At 42.0% G+C, this 17,806-nt stretch overlaps 2 protein-coding genes across 3 annotated transcripts in view; one reads left to right on the forward strand and one right to left on the reverse strand.

Moving 5' to 3' along the window:
- The window catches only part of rab15 (RAB15, member RAS oncogene family), a 29,713-nt gene extending 15,440 nt beyond the window's left edge, over nucleotides 1-14,273 (reverse strand). The window contains exon 1 of the mRNA XM_027284318.1: nucleotides 14,213-14,273. The gene's annotated coding sequence lies outside the window, so the exon portion shown is untranslated. The remainder of the gene's footprint in view (nucleotides 1-14,212) is intronic.
- On the forward strand, nucleotides 10-17,273 carry fntb (farnesyltransferase, CAAX box, subunit beta). Of its 2 annotated transcripts, none has more exons than XR_003463202.1 (12): nucleotides 10-286; nucleotides 2,786-2,850; nucleotides 5,814-5,886; nucleotides 6,543-6,634; nucleotides 8,976-9,122; nucleotides 9,938-10,021; nucleotides 11,401-11,487; nucleotides 11,620-11,749; nucleotides 14,274-14,406; nucleotides 14,890-14,997; nucleotides 15,125-15,239; nucleotides 16,778-16,915. XR_003463202.1 is itself a non-coding variant. In XM_027284317.1 (12 exons), exons 1-12 carry the CDS (start codon nucleotides 188-190, stop codon nucleotides 16,955-16,957), a joined length of 1,317 nt encoding a protein of 438 aa, XP_027140118.1. In that variant the 5' UTR covers nucleotides 12-187; the 3' UTR covers nucleotides 16,958-17,273. The 2 variants fall into 2 exon arrangements, 1 of the variants encoding a protein (XP_027140118.1); XM_027284317.1 differs by having other exon boundaries at nucleotides 12-286; nucleotides 14,890-15,001; nucleotides 16,778-17,273.
- Nucleotides 17,274-17,806: the final 533 nt, after the last annotated feature.

The raw sequence follows: 17,806 nt of genomic DNA on the forward strand, positions 1-17,806 counted from the left end.
GAAGGAGGTTTGTTGTTCCCTTGGAGACGCCGTAGGTGAGCGTGGGGTGTGTGCGCGCAGTTTCCGCCCACACTAACCTCAACAGGAAGTGAGCGGGAGTCCATCCGAAGTGTGTCAAAACAAACCGACAGCACAGCAGCTAACAGTCCACACCGCCATCACCGTCACCACCACCATCTCCATCACCATGGACGGCGTGCCGGCTCCTCTGCGGTGCTTCAACGAGCGCCACTCGGCCGAGATGTTCGTGGATGACGGGGTGGAGACGGTGACTTCAGTGGAGCAGGTGAGGAGACAACAGATTAGCTGCCGTTAGGTTAACGTGGCTAACGCGCTTAGACGGCGTCTGAGGAAAAAGTGAGACAAGTGATTCATCTGTGTCATTTATAAAAAGAAAAAATAACAACTTTTCACTCTATGAATACGACCTGTAAATAATTAAAATAAAAAAACTAACTCTCGTTTATCAGCTCGCTGTGCTTAAGGCTAAGGTAGCTAGCATTGTCCGTTAAAGAGATTAAAGCGAGTTGTCTTAATTCAGCCGTTAGCTGAGTAACGGTCCAGACAGTTTAACGGTTAACCGACAACAAAGAGCTTCATATAAATTATTTGTTTTATCTTTTATGTGTTTTATTTGTGTTATATGTTATGTTTATATGGAATTAAAGATGTGCAGAGGAGTTTAAACTCTACAAGTTAAACAAGAAAAATGCATAGAAAATAAATATATAACTGTGTTAAGAAGTTAACCCGTGCTAAACACCTATATCTATACAAAGACTATATATATATATCTATATATCGAATTATATAGAGATATGTGTGTGTGTGTATATATGATTTGACTATATAGATGCTATATATCTATAGATATCTATATCTATCTGTGTGTGTGTGTGTGTGGTGTGTGTGTGTGTGTGTGTTATATATATATATATTATATATATATATATACCACACACACACACACAAAGACTATAGATATATCTATATATTCTCATATATATGGTGTGTATTATGTATGTATGTATTTCTGCACACTATACTGTATCTATATAGTCTTCTCTCTCTCTTTCTCTCTCTGCTCTATATATATATATATATATCTATATTATCTATCTATAATCTATATCTATATTATATTATATATATATATATATATATATGTGTGTGTGTGTGTGTGTGTATGTGTATATATGCTATGACGTACGTGCGTGTGTGTGTATTGTTATATATCATATATATATATATACATACACCCACACACACGTACGTCTGTATGTAGTATGTCTTTGTATAGATGTTTAAGTTTATGTCTGTGTTAAGAAGTTAATCATGCTATACATCTATACAACGACCCTATATATATATATATATATATATATATATAGATGTGTGTGTGTGTGTGTGTATATATGTGTGTATATATAAAACATTACAGTATAGTGTCAGAAACTGCAGCATATAACTGCTGCAGTCTTTAGGTCGTTCAGAAACAGCGTGGCCTTTGTGTAGTTTATCAGAGAGCACTGGCACGTTTATCTTTCAGCTGTAACATGTCGTGCACTATAACAGGATAAATAACAGGAAACTGTCGCATCTTTCATCCTTCATATACAGATTGACTCATTTACTCTAAAGTCATGCTACACCTTGGCTTGTGGTCCTTTGTTTGTTTTTCTGGCATATATGTTGTAAATGGTGGTGTTGGATTTTTGAGATGATACCAACTTTAGGGAGATCAAATTCACAGATTACAGTCAGATGGAAAGAAAACAGACCGACATCACAATGCAAGGCTGCTTTAATTTGAATATTCTGTTAAATAATTAAACATGCGCATTGTCAACCACATTTAGTTGACAATGCCTATCTCTTGCCACAGTTTTTTTTAAATTGCACTTTACTCTGCTGGATAAACCAGTATATTAAAAAGTATGAATACAAATCATAAAGCAATCTCTTAAGTGTAATCAAACTTTTGACATCTTTTCTGTCTGTCCATCACACAGCATAAATAAACGACACAGCAGCCAGTCAGTCTGGCAGCTTTTAACGTGCACGCCCATCTCCTAATGCAAAGCAGAGTTTGAGCGAACGTTACCGCAGAAGAAAGTGAACGTTAAAGTGGATCTCCTCTGAAAAGGAGCAATAAAATGAGTGAAATTCAGAGGCGTGAGATCAAAAAATTCGCTCTCTCTCTCTGCTCCTCTGCCTGTTTGCACAACGACGGGTTTGAACTCCTTCACGCACAGGAGTGTAATTTCCGAGCAGAACTCAAAGTGGAGAGAATGAAATAGATTTCAGTGCTCCATTATCCAGAACTGCGACAAAAAGGAGACGGTGTGATGAATTTGTCAAACACATGTTGAACAAACAGAACCTGCTGTAAGTCTTCATCCACACCTGGTTTGTTTTACAGCCTTACATAGATCGCTACAATTGAACTTGTGTTATCTTCCAAAGCTTAAAAAAATTGCCTCTACGCCGATATAAGCGATATATTTGGGGTTCATCATTCCAGGTCAGTCGTCTGGTTCATATTTATCTATCCTCCGTCGATCAAAACATATTTTAAATTGTAACTAGTGTGTTGTATATGTTATACAAACAACCCACACAGCCACTTATAATGAGAATAACAGAAATCTACTCCGTACATCTGCTCTGCGTTCGGCTGATGAAAGGCTGAATGAGTTTTTTTACTCTTCAGCTCGTGATGACCTTCAATAATGACTGTTTACACTCTCCTCTTTCTTTCCCGCTCTCTCTTTTTTTCCACTAGAAAAAAGTGGAACAGAGCATCGAAGAAGTCGTCAGTGTTTACAAGCAGATCCACAGCTTACCACAGTGAGTATCCGCGGTGCCTTCACGCTGTGCGTCTTTACAGACAGCATGTTCTAAAATTCATACTTCTATTATTGTTACACAAAGACTGCCCGAGAGACATTATTAAGTTGTTTTCACAACAGCAGTTATGGTAATGTTTCACGCTGCTCAGTGCTTACCATCAGTCAGCAAACATCTGACAAGAAAATCTCCCCCAGGAAACTCTCTCTGCCCTACATACACTGTTACTGCCCTGTCTTTGGTTTTTAGCCTTTAGTCTGATCACATCTATGTATCAGAAAATGAAAGTAGGACTGCCGAAACACATTAAATCCTAAATTTAAGCATAGATTAATCAAATATTGCATTGATTTTAATAATTTGTTTTCGACTGTCTGAGAACACTGAAAGAGTTCAGTGCTAGTTGGTTGAAATACTCCTTTAAGGGAGGCGAGACCGCCTCGTCTATGTAAAGCAGACGGAAAATGAAGTAGCTTTGCGTTAACTTCAGACACGTGGCTCTCTTTAGGCGAGATATTAGTCCAATAATTATGTGAAATCAGACAAGTCATCATCAAAGCCTGCACGCAGTCTGTAAAAATCATTACCCAACCGACAAATTGGTCGGATAATGTGCAGCCGTCGTGATGATGGTCGTCTATTCATAGGGCTCTGACGAGTCGCTGCTATTATGAGACATTTCCAATGGCCGCGGCTGCTTTTGATCACAAACACCTGCTGTTTGCCAATAGAGACGGCCCGCGCGGCGGCGTGCGGCGACGGCTGTTACCTAAACGGTGTGCTGATCAGCCCACATACTTTGCTCCTGCTATCAGCTGTCATCAGTCCTCTCCTAATGGGGTGACTCATTTCATTTCTATGACAACTGCATGGAACCTGAATGTCAGCGGCATCGCAGCCAATGGGGAGGTGCGTTTGGTTGAATATAAATGAATGATATTCATGCTTTTTAGTCTTCAACGTTTGGATAAAGGTTCATATGAGAATGTGATTAATAATTTAAGCAGTCGAATCTCACAAGAACAAATACTGGTACCAAACTGACTTCCCCACACACTGAGGAAGGCCGAGAGCATTGACCAGAATGATAAAGCAAGAGGAAAACGTCTGCCTGTTTGGGAATTAAATCTCAGGGTGTAGACAGGAATTTAGAAATGACAAAGTCAGGAATTTATCTACGCCCACCGCAGCTCCACCTCTGTAAGAAATGTTTGACAGGACGCCAAACCTGTTTTTTTTTTTCTTTTCTTCAGTCGACTGTTTAGATATATTTTCTGCAAACTTCCCACTACAGGAAGAAGAACAAAGTCCTAGAAATGCCCGAGGAGATCAAGGCTGCAAACTCTCTCACCCTTTAAATCATTTTTATTTAAAAGAAGACTTCTGTGTGATTTCATTTCTATTTTATGATATTTATTTGTGATTGTACCATCCTCCAAATGGCCACAAACACAACAGTACGCCCCAGTGTACGACGCACGAAACTCACAAATAAGAAACTTGCATAATCGACCAATATTTATATTAAAACAAATAATGAAACTAATAAAAATATTTATTTTTTTTATAGCTGATATCGCTGCCAAAACAAAGTGTTTCATTTTTAGCCTCAAACACCGAATGATTTGCTCTCTTCTCTTTTCTCCGCTCTGCTCAACATGAAACTCAGATTATAGGTTTAATGTGCTTCCACGCTCGTCTGCAGCCACGTCTACCCTCAGCTTTTCAACAGCCGAGCTGAGTCCTCGTCTGATAGGAAAGACTGCGGTGGGCGGACCGGCTCTTAGCTGCTTAGCATCGGTCCTGCTCTTTTTCTTTCTGATTGTTGTTGTGTTGCAAAATAACTGCTATGTAACCTTGAGCAGCGATCTATGACTAACCCTGTGTAGGTAGAGCTTAATTACAATCGTCGCGGCGAACATTACGTGAAAAGGGCAGGCCGTGGGTGGATGGTGGTGGGAGTGTCAGCTGTCTTTGACTCACTAACACACATACTGTCATACACTTATGAAAAGAGTACACCTGTGTTCCTGTGGTGCACACTGACATTAAAATGATGGAAGGGAACAGTGTGTGGCTTTTCTGGGATCAGTCGAGTGTTGTTTTAATCTAATGTCTAGTTTCTATAGGGATGTATGTATCATAGAGTAATACAGGACATCTCATAGTTTAATCTGTTGAACATTTTCTTGATAGATCGAGACATAAAATGTTGATCACTCTTTCTCAAAGCGACATTGCACTCATAAATATTACATTTGAGAAGCTGGAATCGGAGAGCTTTGACATTTTTCTTCAAACTTCATTTAATATTTGACAACTAAACAGTGACTCGTTGGAGCGCTTGACTAATGCCACACATCACAGCGACGTTACTACATATGCACAAAACTCGTACAAAAGAACAAATCAATATACAAAATGATGATGCAGCAATATATCTAGTACAAAATAGACTTTAATAATCCCACACCGGGTAAATTCACTTGTCACATCAGCTCGTATACACAAGAGATGACTCATAAATAATAAATCTATAGAAAAAGTCATGAAGTCATGCTGACAGAGGCTGACAGCTGTTGGAATGAAGGACCTGTGGTAGAGCTCCTTCTTATTGCTGAACGAGCTCTTTTTATATCGTATATAATGTATCTTGTCTTATCTTTTAGTTTCTGCTGAAACACTAATTAGGCTGCAGAGGAGCTGAAATATCCCAAAATATAAACGTAAATAAATAAATGCCTTGTGTGATTCTTTGATTTGGTGGTGTAGTTTTTTACTCACAGATTAAATACAAAATGAATTTAGAAATAAGTGACACAGCTTGTGTTTGACTCCAGGTTACACAGGATTTTCAAAGGTCAAGAGAAGTGAACGGAGCCTCTTTAATTCGGACGTCTGTGTTGACATTTTTTGCTACCTATTTCTAATCGACCTTTCTCCCCCCTGTGGTTTGTCTTCAGGCCAACGTTGTTGCGGGAACAACACTACCTATATCTCAAGAAGGGCTTACGTCACTTATCGGACGCTTACGAGGTACGGTATCACACTTCCAGCAGTGTGTGTGTGTGTGTGTGTGTGTGTGTGTGTGTGTGTGTGTTATAAAACCTAATAAGACGTGCAGTACAGCAGAAGTTCACTCAGAGGTTGTGTTACTTCCTGCGTGCAGACCTGAAGGACGGTAACACTCACCGCCTCCGGTTGTGCGTCTGCTCTGCTTTAAATAGAAATACCATTGTATTCACTTTGCAGAAACTCTGCTCGTCTGCTCTCAGGAAGGTCAAATCTCAAATTTTTGGTGTGTTCGATGTTCTCCACTCGGGCCAGAAAATAAAGAGAAAAGCATGTGTTGTCCAGCAGGCCGACCTCCAGCTTGACTGACTTAGAAGCCAGATTGACAGTGCAGCGTTAGCTCTCATGCCCGGAAAGACTTTGCAATGGAAATCAGGAGCTGAGTCATGATATTATGTAATAAAAGCCGTACAAAAGTCATCACACACTATTGTTTTTATCACAAACAGCGTCATGTATTTATGTTGGTCAGCTCTTATCGTCGTCTGTGCCGCAGACTTTTACTCTTGTCTCCGACTGATCTCACAAACTCCTTTTCACTACTATAATTGGTCATCTGATGCCCGTCTGATCATGTGATGTGTGTGTGTGTGTGTCTGCGTCTCTCTCCGTGCGGGCAGTGTCTGGATGCTAGCAGACCGTGGCTTTGCTTTTGGATTCTTCACAGTCTGGAGTTACTAGAGGAGCACATTCCTGCTGTTGTCGCCTCAGAGTGAGTCACGCACGCACACAGACACACAGACTCACACTCTACAACTAGACTGCTACCAAAGAGGAGCCAAATTAACTGTGCACTGCCAAAGACTTCTTATTATTTCTTATCATTGCATAGTTCCCCTGATTACTGTAATAGAGCAAATGCTGATAGAAAATTAACCAGAGGGTAGAAGCAACAAAGTACAAATACTTTATTGCTGCACTTAAGTCGTTTTTTTCAGGTACCCCTTACTTTTTCAAAACAGACCTCAGTTTTAATGCATTTTTTTATTTCATTGCACGCCTTCCCAACATGCATGAAAGCCCTGAAAGATGCCACAACAGTCACTCTAAATGTGCTGCAGAGAAACCAAGAGAGTACCTTTTATACTTTAAGAACATTTTAGAGGCTGTACTTTTTTGCTTTTCACTTGAGTAAAGGAGTTAAATCACCACTTCTAGTGTCTGCACTTTATTTGGGTAAATATTACAAGTGATGCAAAACAAATTTCCCAACTCACATGGACTCAAAAACCACAAAATATCTATAATCCGTCTTCTGTAACCGCTCATCCTCATCAGGAGGCTGAAGGGCACACAGAGACAAAAAAAAAGTGCCTGGAGAGAAGCCACGCAGACACAAAAAGACCCCGGGCGAAGTTCGAACCAGGAACCTTCTACCGTGCAACAGTGCTAACCACTGCACCACCGTGCCACCCTAAAACACAATATATATATTTTTTATTCAATTGATTTTTAGGATCTACATGAACACACCGATCCAATGGATAATAATAGTCCCAAAATGTTAAAAGAGACAAAATATGTAGCACGAAATTGAAGAATAGAATCCAAAACCAAAAGTACTTCAGTGCTAACTGAACGAAAACAAATTAAGTAGATGCACCTATTTACACCAGTACTCAATGACCATGTTTTCTTTTTATTTCATTTTGTTTTGCTCTGATCTGACCACTGAAAGTCCCTCCTTGTTTTTGTAAACTTCTTTTTAATAGAAGCTTCTGTTCCACAGCACGCTGCCAACATTTCTAAATAAAATCAAATAAAAAAAAGAGCTTCTGGCTGCATTATTTCCTCCAGGCCAAAAATACATTTGCAGTGGTAAATCAGCATATGCCAGAACACAACTTCTTACATGTAGCAATACAAAGACAAGAACTTTCCAGGCTCTAAAAATAAAGTCTGGCACTGAAACAAAAGTCTTTTTCTAATCATCCAAACAGAACACACAATGAGCAATGAAACATACAAACACACGGTTGTGTTCAATCATTTCTTTCCCTTGCAGCTTCCATAATTAACAGCAATTAATCTTAATTCTCATCTGTAATCGAGCACCCAAAGTAATGAATATAGAAGTATTGAGCAGAATGAGCAGGTGTATCATGTCCATGCAGCTGTAACTTCAAACAGCGTTGCTGTTATCGGCACTAAAATGTCATTCGGTTAAATTACTGCCGGTCCAAAGTAACACTGCAAACCCCCGGAGCGAGTAGTAATGCCAGGCTGCCAACCCACGCTCTCATTATTACCGCGAAGCAATGCCAACACACCGGCTGGCACAGCGCAGCGCCAGCGTGACACCCTCGTGCTCATGCGCACACAAAACACACAGGCACTGTTCGTGGATTTCGAACAATGCGAACCTACAACAGATTGCTTTCTCCGTCCCATGAAACGTGTACACTGTTCTCAGGTCAGTGCTGGCAACCAGACCGGTTGGCCAAAGTTAATGTAGGTTTCACTTCCAACTCAGTTTGGCTCAAGGCGACACTCAAAGTTTTGTGATTTCTCTCCATGGCCGAGGATGAAGAGGACGTTTTTTTGTTTTTTTTTTAATGAGAGAAGCAGCTTTGTGCACCGAGGCTGGAAAAGAAAAGGAAACTGTGGTCGAGTCCTCGGTGCCACATCAGCTCAGAGGCAGCTCGCTTTCTCTGAGGACTTCTGCAGGACGGAGATGCAAAATGATAGCTGAAAAAAAATCCAAGTGACGTTATTAAAAGATTAGTTTTATCATCTTAAAGGAAACTTTGTTGTGCATGTGAGCATCATCTGACTTTATACGCAGCATCAGAAACCGAGCAGCTCCGAGAACAATAACAATAATATCATGATAATATTTGTGACGCTCCTTCTGTTGAAACTTCCGTCTCCAACCCTTAAATCTCCATGGTTACATAATCCGTGCAGATGCAGCAACCAAAGATGCAAAAACACTTGAAGATCCTTTTTTTTTTTTTTTGAGTGTTATGTAAAAATTTCAGCATTACTATAGAAACATTCATTGGTGTCTATTTCTGTTTGTAGTCATAAATATTTGATCTTTTTCTCTGCAGAGTGTGTCAGTTTCTGGCTCGCTGTCAGAGCCCGACGGGGGGTTTCGCCGGCGGACCGGGACAACACGCCCACCTCGCACCTACCTACGCTGCCGTCAACGCCCTCTGCATCATCGGCACAGAAGAGGCCTATAATGTTATAGACAGGTACGGCCGCTCAGCCACAGTTAACCCACTGTCTGTAAATGACTTATTGATTGATAGTTAAGTCGATTGCTTTGTTTGAATTCTCCTACACACTCTGGCTGGCTGAATGCCTCAAGATATTTTAGTAGAAAAAGACACTTTTGTCTATCGAAGAAGAGGATGTGTATCTGACACAATTACTGCCGTCTTTTTCCAAGCAGCTCAGCAGCTTTTGATGTTGAGCAAATTATTTTTTTTCCGACATCCTACGACTTCTAAATAAACTCTTCTTAGATGCCGAGATCAGCAATTTGTCACGGTGACTTTGTTGTAGAAGTAAAACTCATGATGTAGTATAGACAGTAGAATTAAAACAACACTGCATGTATCAACTCGCCTTCGAGTGTCATGCAGTCTGAATGAAAAGGTTTCAGATTATAAAATAACTACAGCGAGCTCATTTCTTTTCTATTTTATCAGTTCACATTTCAAAGCTTTTAATCGCAGTCGCCGTATAACGATCTTTGGAATTCATTTTCTAATTAATGCCCGTAAATACTTCACCGTAATAACTGTGGCGGCGTAGAACATTACAGAAACATCTTCCAGTATGTTATTATGAAAGCATTTGGAGGTGGTTTGATGTTTTCCTCTTCATCTTCTGCCTTTTGTATCCGTGTAACCGAAGCTGCTTTATTAAATTTGCAGCACTTCCGCCCCTCCCTCTGTTCTTTCTCTCATCTTTATCTCCTTCTGTCGATTCATATCCCCCTCTCTGCCACTCTTCTCGACATAACACTTCTTCCTCTTTTTCGAATCACCTCTGTCTCCTCCAGGGAGAAGCTGTTAGATTTCCTATGGTCAGTGAAGCAGCCCGACGGCTCGTTCGTGATGCACGTCGGAGGAGAGGTGGATGTCAGGTGAGTGCCCAGGAGATAACGCTGCCCGCTCCACCTGTTTGTTTTCTCTGCGCCACACAGGAAAATCCATAAATCATCCAAATGAAAAACATCATAGCCACAATTAAGAGCATGTTTGATATCTAAACCGCATTATTGTGTATTTGCTGCCACATTTAGTCGTTTCAACAAACATGTAGGCAGAAGTCTCTCTGTTCTCTTTTTGCTCCCTTTGGTGTTGATAGAAAAGACGAGAAATACTCACGTCTCTCCTGCGTGAGTGGATTTATGTCATTTGAGTTACTGTGTGTGTGTGTGTGTGTGTGTGTGTGTGTGTGTTTTCTCTTTGAATCTACTATGTGCTTTTAATAAGCAGCTTTGAGGTCTCATCTTCTGTTTCGGCAAAGAACCTCAAAAGTTACTTTCTACTCTCAGAGGAGGCTGTTATCTGTCGCCAGCCAATTAATGTTCTGCCATCGTCGGGTATTACTGAAACTCCCTGAGACGGGTTTGCTGCCTATCTGTCACCGACTTGTGAAAAACCAAAAACATAGCCTTGTTTTAATTTCCGAGGTGATCAAATTGATGTTTTCAAGGTTTTTATTTGCATAAGAAGCTGAAGGATTTGCAGAACACCACTTTTCATGTCGGGATAAGTCTGGTCACGTTCAGCGTTTTTTCTTATTGTCAATAAATCCCATGAAAACAATGAATTCATCTAATTAAAGCTCATTATAGCTTATCACACACACAGTACATCATCACGGCCAGTTTATTTTGAATTAATTGCACATGCAATGCACGCCAGAGCACTAAACGTATATTAATCCACAGCTGGAAATAGTCCCCATACGAATGCACTAGTTACTTCTAGTTTGACTAATGTTCGCTAAGTTCCCAGCTGTTCCTGTAATTACTGAGACTTTTCCTTAAAAAAATCATCTTTACGTGAACAAATGGGCCACAGAGTCAGAGAGTAGTAGGAGACGGTAAACACCAGCCTGTGCTTCAAATGAGAAACACAAATGACCTGAAGAGACCGACGAGAACTTCGACAACGAGCGGTGACGTTTATTTTGAAGTTATTTTGAGTGTAGCTGTCGTCACTGAGCATGCTCGGAGTCGTGTTTCCATGTTCGCTCTGCACCTTTAACGACCAACGAATAAAACTCAGACGTGCCACGCTTCTCAGCGGGACGGAGTCACTGTTTCTCCGTCTTTTGAATTCTCGACGAGTTCAAGGTCGACGGCAGAGGAAAACAAAAAAAAAACAAACAAACTGGATGTTTCTGTTTGGTGTGTGTTTGTGCGCGGTCTAAAAATACAAGGCTTTGTAAGATGATGTGTAAGTGTAGGAGGAGACTTCCTGCTCACCCACTCGCGTCTCTTCCTTTTTATAGGAGCGCGTATTGTGCAGCTTCTGTAGCGTCGCTCACAAACATCCTCACGCCCAAACTATTCGAGGACACGACCAACTGGATCCTCAGGTACAACCCTCCACCACCACCTCCACCTCCACCACCACCTCCACTGCAGTCTATTAATAAATGATTAAAAAAAAGCATTTTCCGTTTCTCCATTAAAATGTTTCACTGTGTGTCTTGTGTGTCTGTACGCAGCTGTCAGAACTGGGAGGGCGGTCTAAGCGGCGTGCCGGGTTTGGAGGCCCACGGTGGCTACACTTTCTGCGGCACGGCTGCCCTCGTCATCCTGGGCAAAGAACACATGCTGGATCTCAAAGCTTTGCTGGTGAGAAGCTATAAACAACCTCCTCTTCTTAGATGAACCCGTGGTGCTGCTGCTTGGCTCGAGTCTGAAGACGAGAAAAAGATGCCATCGGCGTCACAACAGACCTTTGTGCTGAAGCAATATCTCTCTTAATAAGCTGCTCACAGCTACGATAAAATAGGAATAAAATGTTCCAACCCAGAGGGAGGTTTCATTAGCGAAGCGGACGATAAGGTCTCCCGAAGACCTACTTTGGTATGAGATATTACACAGTTTGATCGCTTTCCCTGAATGTGTTCGGTGGAATCGTTTAGAGACATAGCCGTAAGCCACACCTTGACATTTTTTCCGTTTTAGCCGCTTACGATGCCACCAGGACAGAGTTTCCATCAGCTTTCTTTACAGCTGTGTTGTCACCGTCGAGAGGCTGTGTTGATCCCTGCAGGAAATCTCTCCTGTCGTTTGGCTGCTTCCAGAGAGGAAGGAGGTCAGAACAGGCAAGCCCCGGAGCTTTGGTGCGGGTAGAGCTTTAGTGTTGTGTTCAGGGACTCTGCAGCAGGGGCAGATGCTTAATGACACATAGCTTAAGGTCATCCAGGAAAGTCTGTGTGTGTTTCACCATCTCTCATTGAAAGCAGAAAGTCAGTGCTTTGGTTTCTTCATACTCATCGCTCAGGCAAAATTGCCACTTGGAATTCAAATGAGCAAGGATGTAAAATTCTCTTCCAGTAACTGCCATCCTACTGTCACAGCCCATCATATATTCAAATCATGTGCGGCCATAAAGCCACATTTGCATGTGAAAACCTGTTCCCCACATGCTAGTAGATCTCTGCAAATGTCCCTCCTTTAGACAACCTCACAGTAAAATCCACAATCCAACGCCAAAGCCTAACAGAACACACCCTCTTAAGTGTCCAGTGTCGCTGTGTGTGTTTGTGTGTGTGTGTCCATAAATATGTCTCAGCAGCTTAACCTGAGCTCACCGGGCGGTTCAGCAAAGGTCAGAAGTCCACAACAGGTCGTGATTATCTACAGCGGCGTGACTCACACCCGCGTCACACAGAAGGATCAGAGCAGTCGATACAGTCTTATATTGTTTTTTATAGTGCATTTGTTTGATTAAAAAAAGAGTCCACCAAGAAATTTCAAAGATTTGCTGCTTCCAGCTTCTCAAATGTGAGAATTTGTTACACTGAAGATATTTCAAGATGTCACCTGCTTTAAAACATTTTATAGGCAACATCTTTCGCCCCTAATCTCCAAAACAAGTCAATATTGTAGCACTGTATTCACATTCATCTGATCTGGAGACAGGAAAACATCTGAAAACACATCTGTCTCAAGAATCCAGTCTCTAATTTACAGCAGCACATTGATCCGATGGATCTTTTCACAGGGCGTGTTCAGTTCTTTTTGTTTGTTTTCTTTAAATGATGCCATATTTAAGTCGCCGTGAACAAAAAATGGCTCATGAAGTCGTCCGTTATGATCGATGTAGTTTCAATCCCTGAGAGAATGAATACATCACGAACGCTGGGAAAAGATTCACGTCGACGGCAGCTCTCAGATTTATGTGGATTTAATACTCGATATTACTAAAGATACGTTTCCAAGGGCAACAAATATTTTGAAGAGCAGGGACATTTCTCTTCTTCAGGAATTTGAACAGCGAGAATGACGATGAAGAGAATGTAACGTTTAAAAGTGCGTTTGAGTAAGAGTAGCAAGATGTAGAACTGATATTAATCAACGATTTGTGTATCAGTGCTGCATCTGAATAAGAGAAATATCTCTTGGCTCGTGGAGGAGAATATTGCAAATGACCTGTCACGTATCGAGGAGGCGAGGGAAGCAGCGTCATTCCCACAGTGCAGCCTGGCCAATGAGTGATCAGCCCGTCTGTTCTAATCTAATAAAGACTGCACATGAAGCGTTTATGATGGGGATCAAAGATCACTGTTCACGTCACGTGTTTTTCAGATTTCCTCGTGACAACATGAAGGAAGAAGTATCTCCACATTCAGATATTTGTGTGTTTGTTCAGACTCTGCTGCTGTAGAGGCGTTAATGATTGCATGTTTATACTAAACAAAATGTGTGAAGGTCAGGCCGTCTAAAAATATGAATATGATGCATATTTATCAGTGCGTTTCCTTTTGTTTTACGTACCCGTCTATCCTTCACCTCCTCCTCCGTGTTAAACTCTTGGTTCCTCACTCAAACAGAGTTCTTCTTCCTCCTTCAGGGGCTGCGATGAATCCCCGAACTAATCTTAATAAGCTAAACATTGTCCTCCCTCTTCCTCGGCCTGATTAGACACCCAGCTGGTATTAAACCCGGTTTCATTTCACAATTACTCAGTCCAAGCCGAGCAGACTGGATGTGCACCAATTAGGGGTTTCCATGGCAACGATATTGCAGATTCCCCTCCCATTTTGACGATATCAAGACACGCCGCTTCCCCTCATCCCTTCTACTTACCTCTCTGGACCCGGTGATTGTTTGCAGTTGTGTTGAATGTGTTTGTGTGTGTCGTCCTCAGCGGTGGGTGATCAGCAGACAAATGCGATTCGAAGGGGGCTTCCAGGGACGCTGTAACAAACTGGTGGATGGCTGCTACTCTTTCTGGCAGGCCGGACTCCTCCCTCTCCTCCACAGAGCCTTATTCAAAGAAGGTACCGCACCTTTGGTTCTTTAAGAGTTAGTTAAAGGTTAAAAACATCGAGAACAACTTTTTGTCTTCATCAAAACTCCGATCATTACTGCTTCCTCCCTCGAGGATCAACTCTATCAATTTTCAGGTCTTAAGTGTAATTAAAAAACATGTTTAGAGTTTGTTTGTGGAATTAAGTGTGATTTCTTTTCTTGTTCTGGCTTGTGTTTCCTCCATACAAGTCAGCTACACTGAGTGAATACCAGTGTGCTACCAAGAAATAAGCCTTTTTTAAAGGAGGAGGTCACGTTTACATCCCCGTGCTTTTGAAAATTGGCATTTTCTGCTGCATGACACTGATCATCCGATGTGTACAGTAAACAAGACTGCTCGGAAAATACATCACGTATTAGAAAGAGAAACATTCAGGACATAAAAGGGTTTAACTACAGGACGTTTGCACTGGAAAGTGTTTTTATAACGCAATATCATTTTTTAAAACCAGGAGAGTCGGAGCTGAGTCGGCAGCGGTGGATGTTCGAGCAGCAGGCTTTGCAGGAGTACATCCTCCTGTGCTGTCAGAGCCCAACAGGGGGCCTCCTGGATAAGCCTGGCAAGTCAGTCCCACACCATCTGGACACACACACACACACACACGCGCTCTACGCAGTCAAATGTGACTCACATGGTTTTATTCATGCACGTCGTCGTCTTATGTTTGTATGTCTTCATGCGTCCAGGTCCAGAGATTTCTACCACACGTGTTACTGCCTGAGCGGCCTCTCCATCGCGCAGCACTTTGGAAACACGGACCTCCATCACGAGATGATCCTCGGCATGGAGGAGAACAGACTGGTGAGGCTGCAGCAGATTAATCCAGAGAGTTACTGATACGAATGGATTGTTTTTAGGTTAAACAATAATTCTGGCTAATATGCAAAACGAGTGGAAGTACGTAATGCAGAAGTTTCATTTAGAAACCTTGTTATACTTCTGTCCTTTCTTTGTCTGTCAGACGAGCTCCTCTCTCTGCGAGCATGCAAACCACCTTTCACGCACTGTTTATCGCAGCACACGATGTCTCAAAGAAGACAAATCTCTGGTGTGTGTTTTTTTTTACGGGCACTCGTGTGACGGACAATTTCTTGGCCCCGGGGGCAGCGACTTCCAGGAGTCAAGTGCGAGGTTGCCAGGCAACCAGCGGAGACTCCAGGAATCGGTGTCCATCTCTCTCTGCCATATGTCCTCGCTGTAGCGCTCCACAACCTCGCGTGTGTCGAGGTTGCGGCCCAGAAAAGATGAGCATTAGTCATATTTATGAACAAACGAGCCGGTGTGATCAGTTTGGATGATTTAGTGGCTGCCATCAGCATCTACACAAGGAAAATGTGTAAATGAAATGAACTGAAAGTCTTTCAAACTCCAGGAAGTAAATGATTTTTTTTTTATGCATTTGCATTAAGTCATGAGAGCATGACGCTGTTCTTCGCCTGGTGTCTTCAGCGTGCCGCTCTCCGGGTTTATTTCCTCATCTAGTTACATTTCTATGCAAATCTAAAAAGAGAAGCGTCGGCCGACGGGTGGAGCTCAGATGTGGTTTTACTTAAAGATGTGAGCGCCACCGGCTGTGGTTTCACTTTCCTGTTGCGTTACTGGCACCTTCCAGCTGGTTACTGTAAGTCTGCCCTCTGTACATGAATATGTATCAGCTCTTGATAACTCAGCCACCCACCGACAGCATTTCATCACATCTTTAGGTCGTGGCTCTCCAAGTCTACTGAGTGTGGACAAAACATCAACCCTGCCGCTGATGATGTTTCAAAAACAGAAGACAGGTGTTGGTGTTGCAACTCTGGACATTTCTGAAGCTGCATCTGTGGCATCGCAGTGTTTTGTCCCCGTACCACAAACAAAATGTAAAAGTGGAAGTTTCGAGTTCTCCCAGTTAATTCTTGTTCTCAGACTTCCCTTCATATATGTAGAAAAACAAAATCACGCAAATAAAAGTGACGCGCCGAGCAGCTTTCGTCACCCTCGAGGGCGTTGCTCTCAGACGTGACGGTTGCAGAAGATCCTGGTGTGAGGACAAAGGCAGGATTTACTGCTGTAATGATTTGCATTACATATTATTGGTGTTGTTGATTTACTGTCCGCTCACCTTTTATGTTGGTCATAAGTTTAAGTTTCAGATTAAGTCCACACACCTTTTGACATTCTGGGTTTCAGGACCTCTCCATGGTTACTGGAGTCGATTTACATGCTATAATTGTTACAGTAATCATAGAGTATAGGTAATACTGAAGCTGTAATTGGATCCAAATCAGATTAGATGAAGCTTAAAAATAAGAGCTTGTGGTGCATCAGTCGTCTTATTTTCCTCGTTCCCTCTCCAGGCTCCAACTCATCCAGTTTACAACATTTGTCCAGAGAAGGTGGCTCGTGCCCTGCAGTTCTTTCTCCGGCTGCCCGTTCCCGGGGGCAGCAAGCAGCCGGAAGCTTCTGCTGAAGACAGACAGTCGGACCCCGCCGCCGACAACGACGCCACCGCCACCGGATCAGCAGACCAGTCTTAGTTAGACCTCAGCGGAGACGTCACTGCGTGTGAACCAGCCATCTCCGGGGAATGGACTCGAACCGGCAAACCAGCGGTCAGGTCTGATGTAGACGAGCCCAGGAACCGGTCGGATTGGTCGACCCTCAGTAGAAACGAGGGCTGGAGTTTTAGGAGCAGTTTGCCTGAGTAACGGTCAGCAGTTGTGTGTGGGCAGCTTCGCATTCAGCTGAATTTCTTGCTTGCAATGCCTCTTGTTTTCAATCTGAAATAAAAGTGAAACTTTCTACGGTTCCAGTGTTACTGTAAGTTAATAAAACTTTCTATAGCACTTTTCATCACGGTGTTAGAAAATGTTTTAAAACTGTTACACGACGCTTCATAACACATTACATTAAAAACTACAGTGAGACTCTGTATATTTACATTTGATTACCTTCAGAACAAGAAAATAAAAGAATAAAGGACCCAGTAAAGCTCCAACAAAATGCTTATTTCATGCTCCGTAATTTTCTGCAAAGATCTGATTCAAGTTAGTTTAGGCAATAAATGATTATTTAATCTTTTTAGTCTATAAAACTTCAGGAAAAAAAACCCTGTTACAATTTACTAAAACTCCAGATTATGTCTTTAAGGAGCTTCTTTTATCAGATTAATTTTAATTTATGTTAATTAGCTACCCGACTGACAGTCCAGAGAAATCCCTGTCAAAGAAACAAAGTTTCGGTAAATAAAACGTGTCTTTCCTTTGGGGAGGTCAGGACGGACTGTTACAGGGAAACATTGACTCATTGCCTCCCCGTGTCTCAGTTGCTGCCTCAAAGCAGGAAATTAAAGCCAAAGATCCATCCCTTAAATAAAAGAAGACCGT

This window comes from Larimichthys crocea, chromosome XI (assembly GCF_000972845.2).
Source record: "Larimichthys crocea isolate SSNF chromosome XI, L_crocea_2.0, whole genome shotgun sequence".
NCBI classification, from domain to species: domain Eukaryota; kingdom Metazoa; phylum Chordata; class Actinopteri; family Sciaenidae; genus Larimichthys; species Larimichthys crocea.

Coding starts and splice junctions, on each gene's coding strand:
- fntb (XM_027284317.1), top strand. CDS start 188: ATGGACGGCGTGCCGGCTCCTCTGCGGTGCTTCAACGAGCGCCACTCG. Junction 11,750..14,273: donor TGGATCTCAAAGCTTTGCTG/GTGAGAAGCTAT, acceptor TGTCGTCCTCAG/CGGTGGGTGATCAGCAGACA. Junction 15,240..16,777: donor GCATGGAGGAGAACAGACTG/GTGAGGCTGCAG, acceptor TTCCCTCTCCAG/GCTCCAACTCATCCAGTTTA.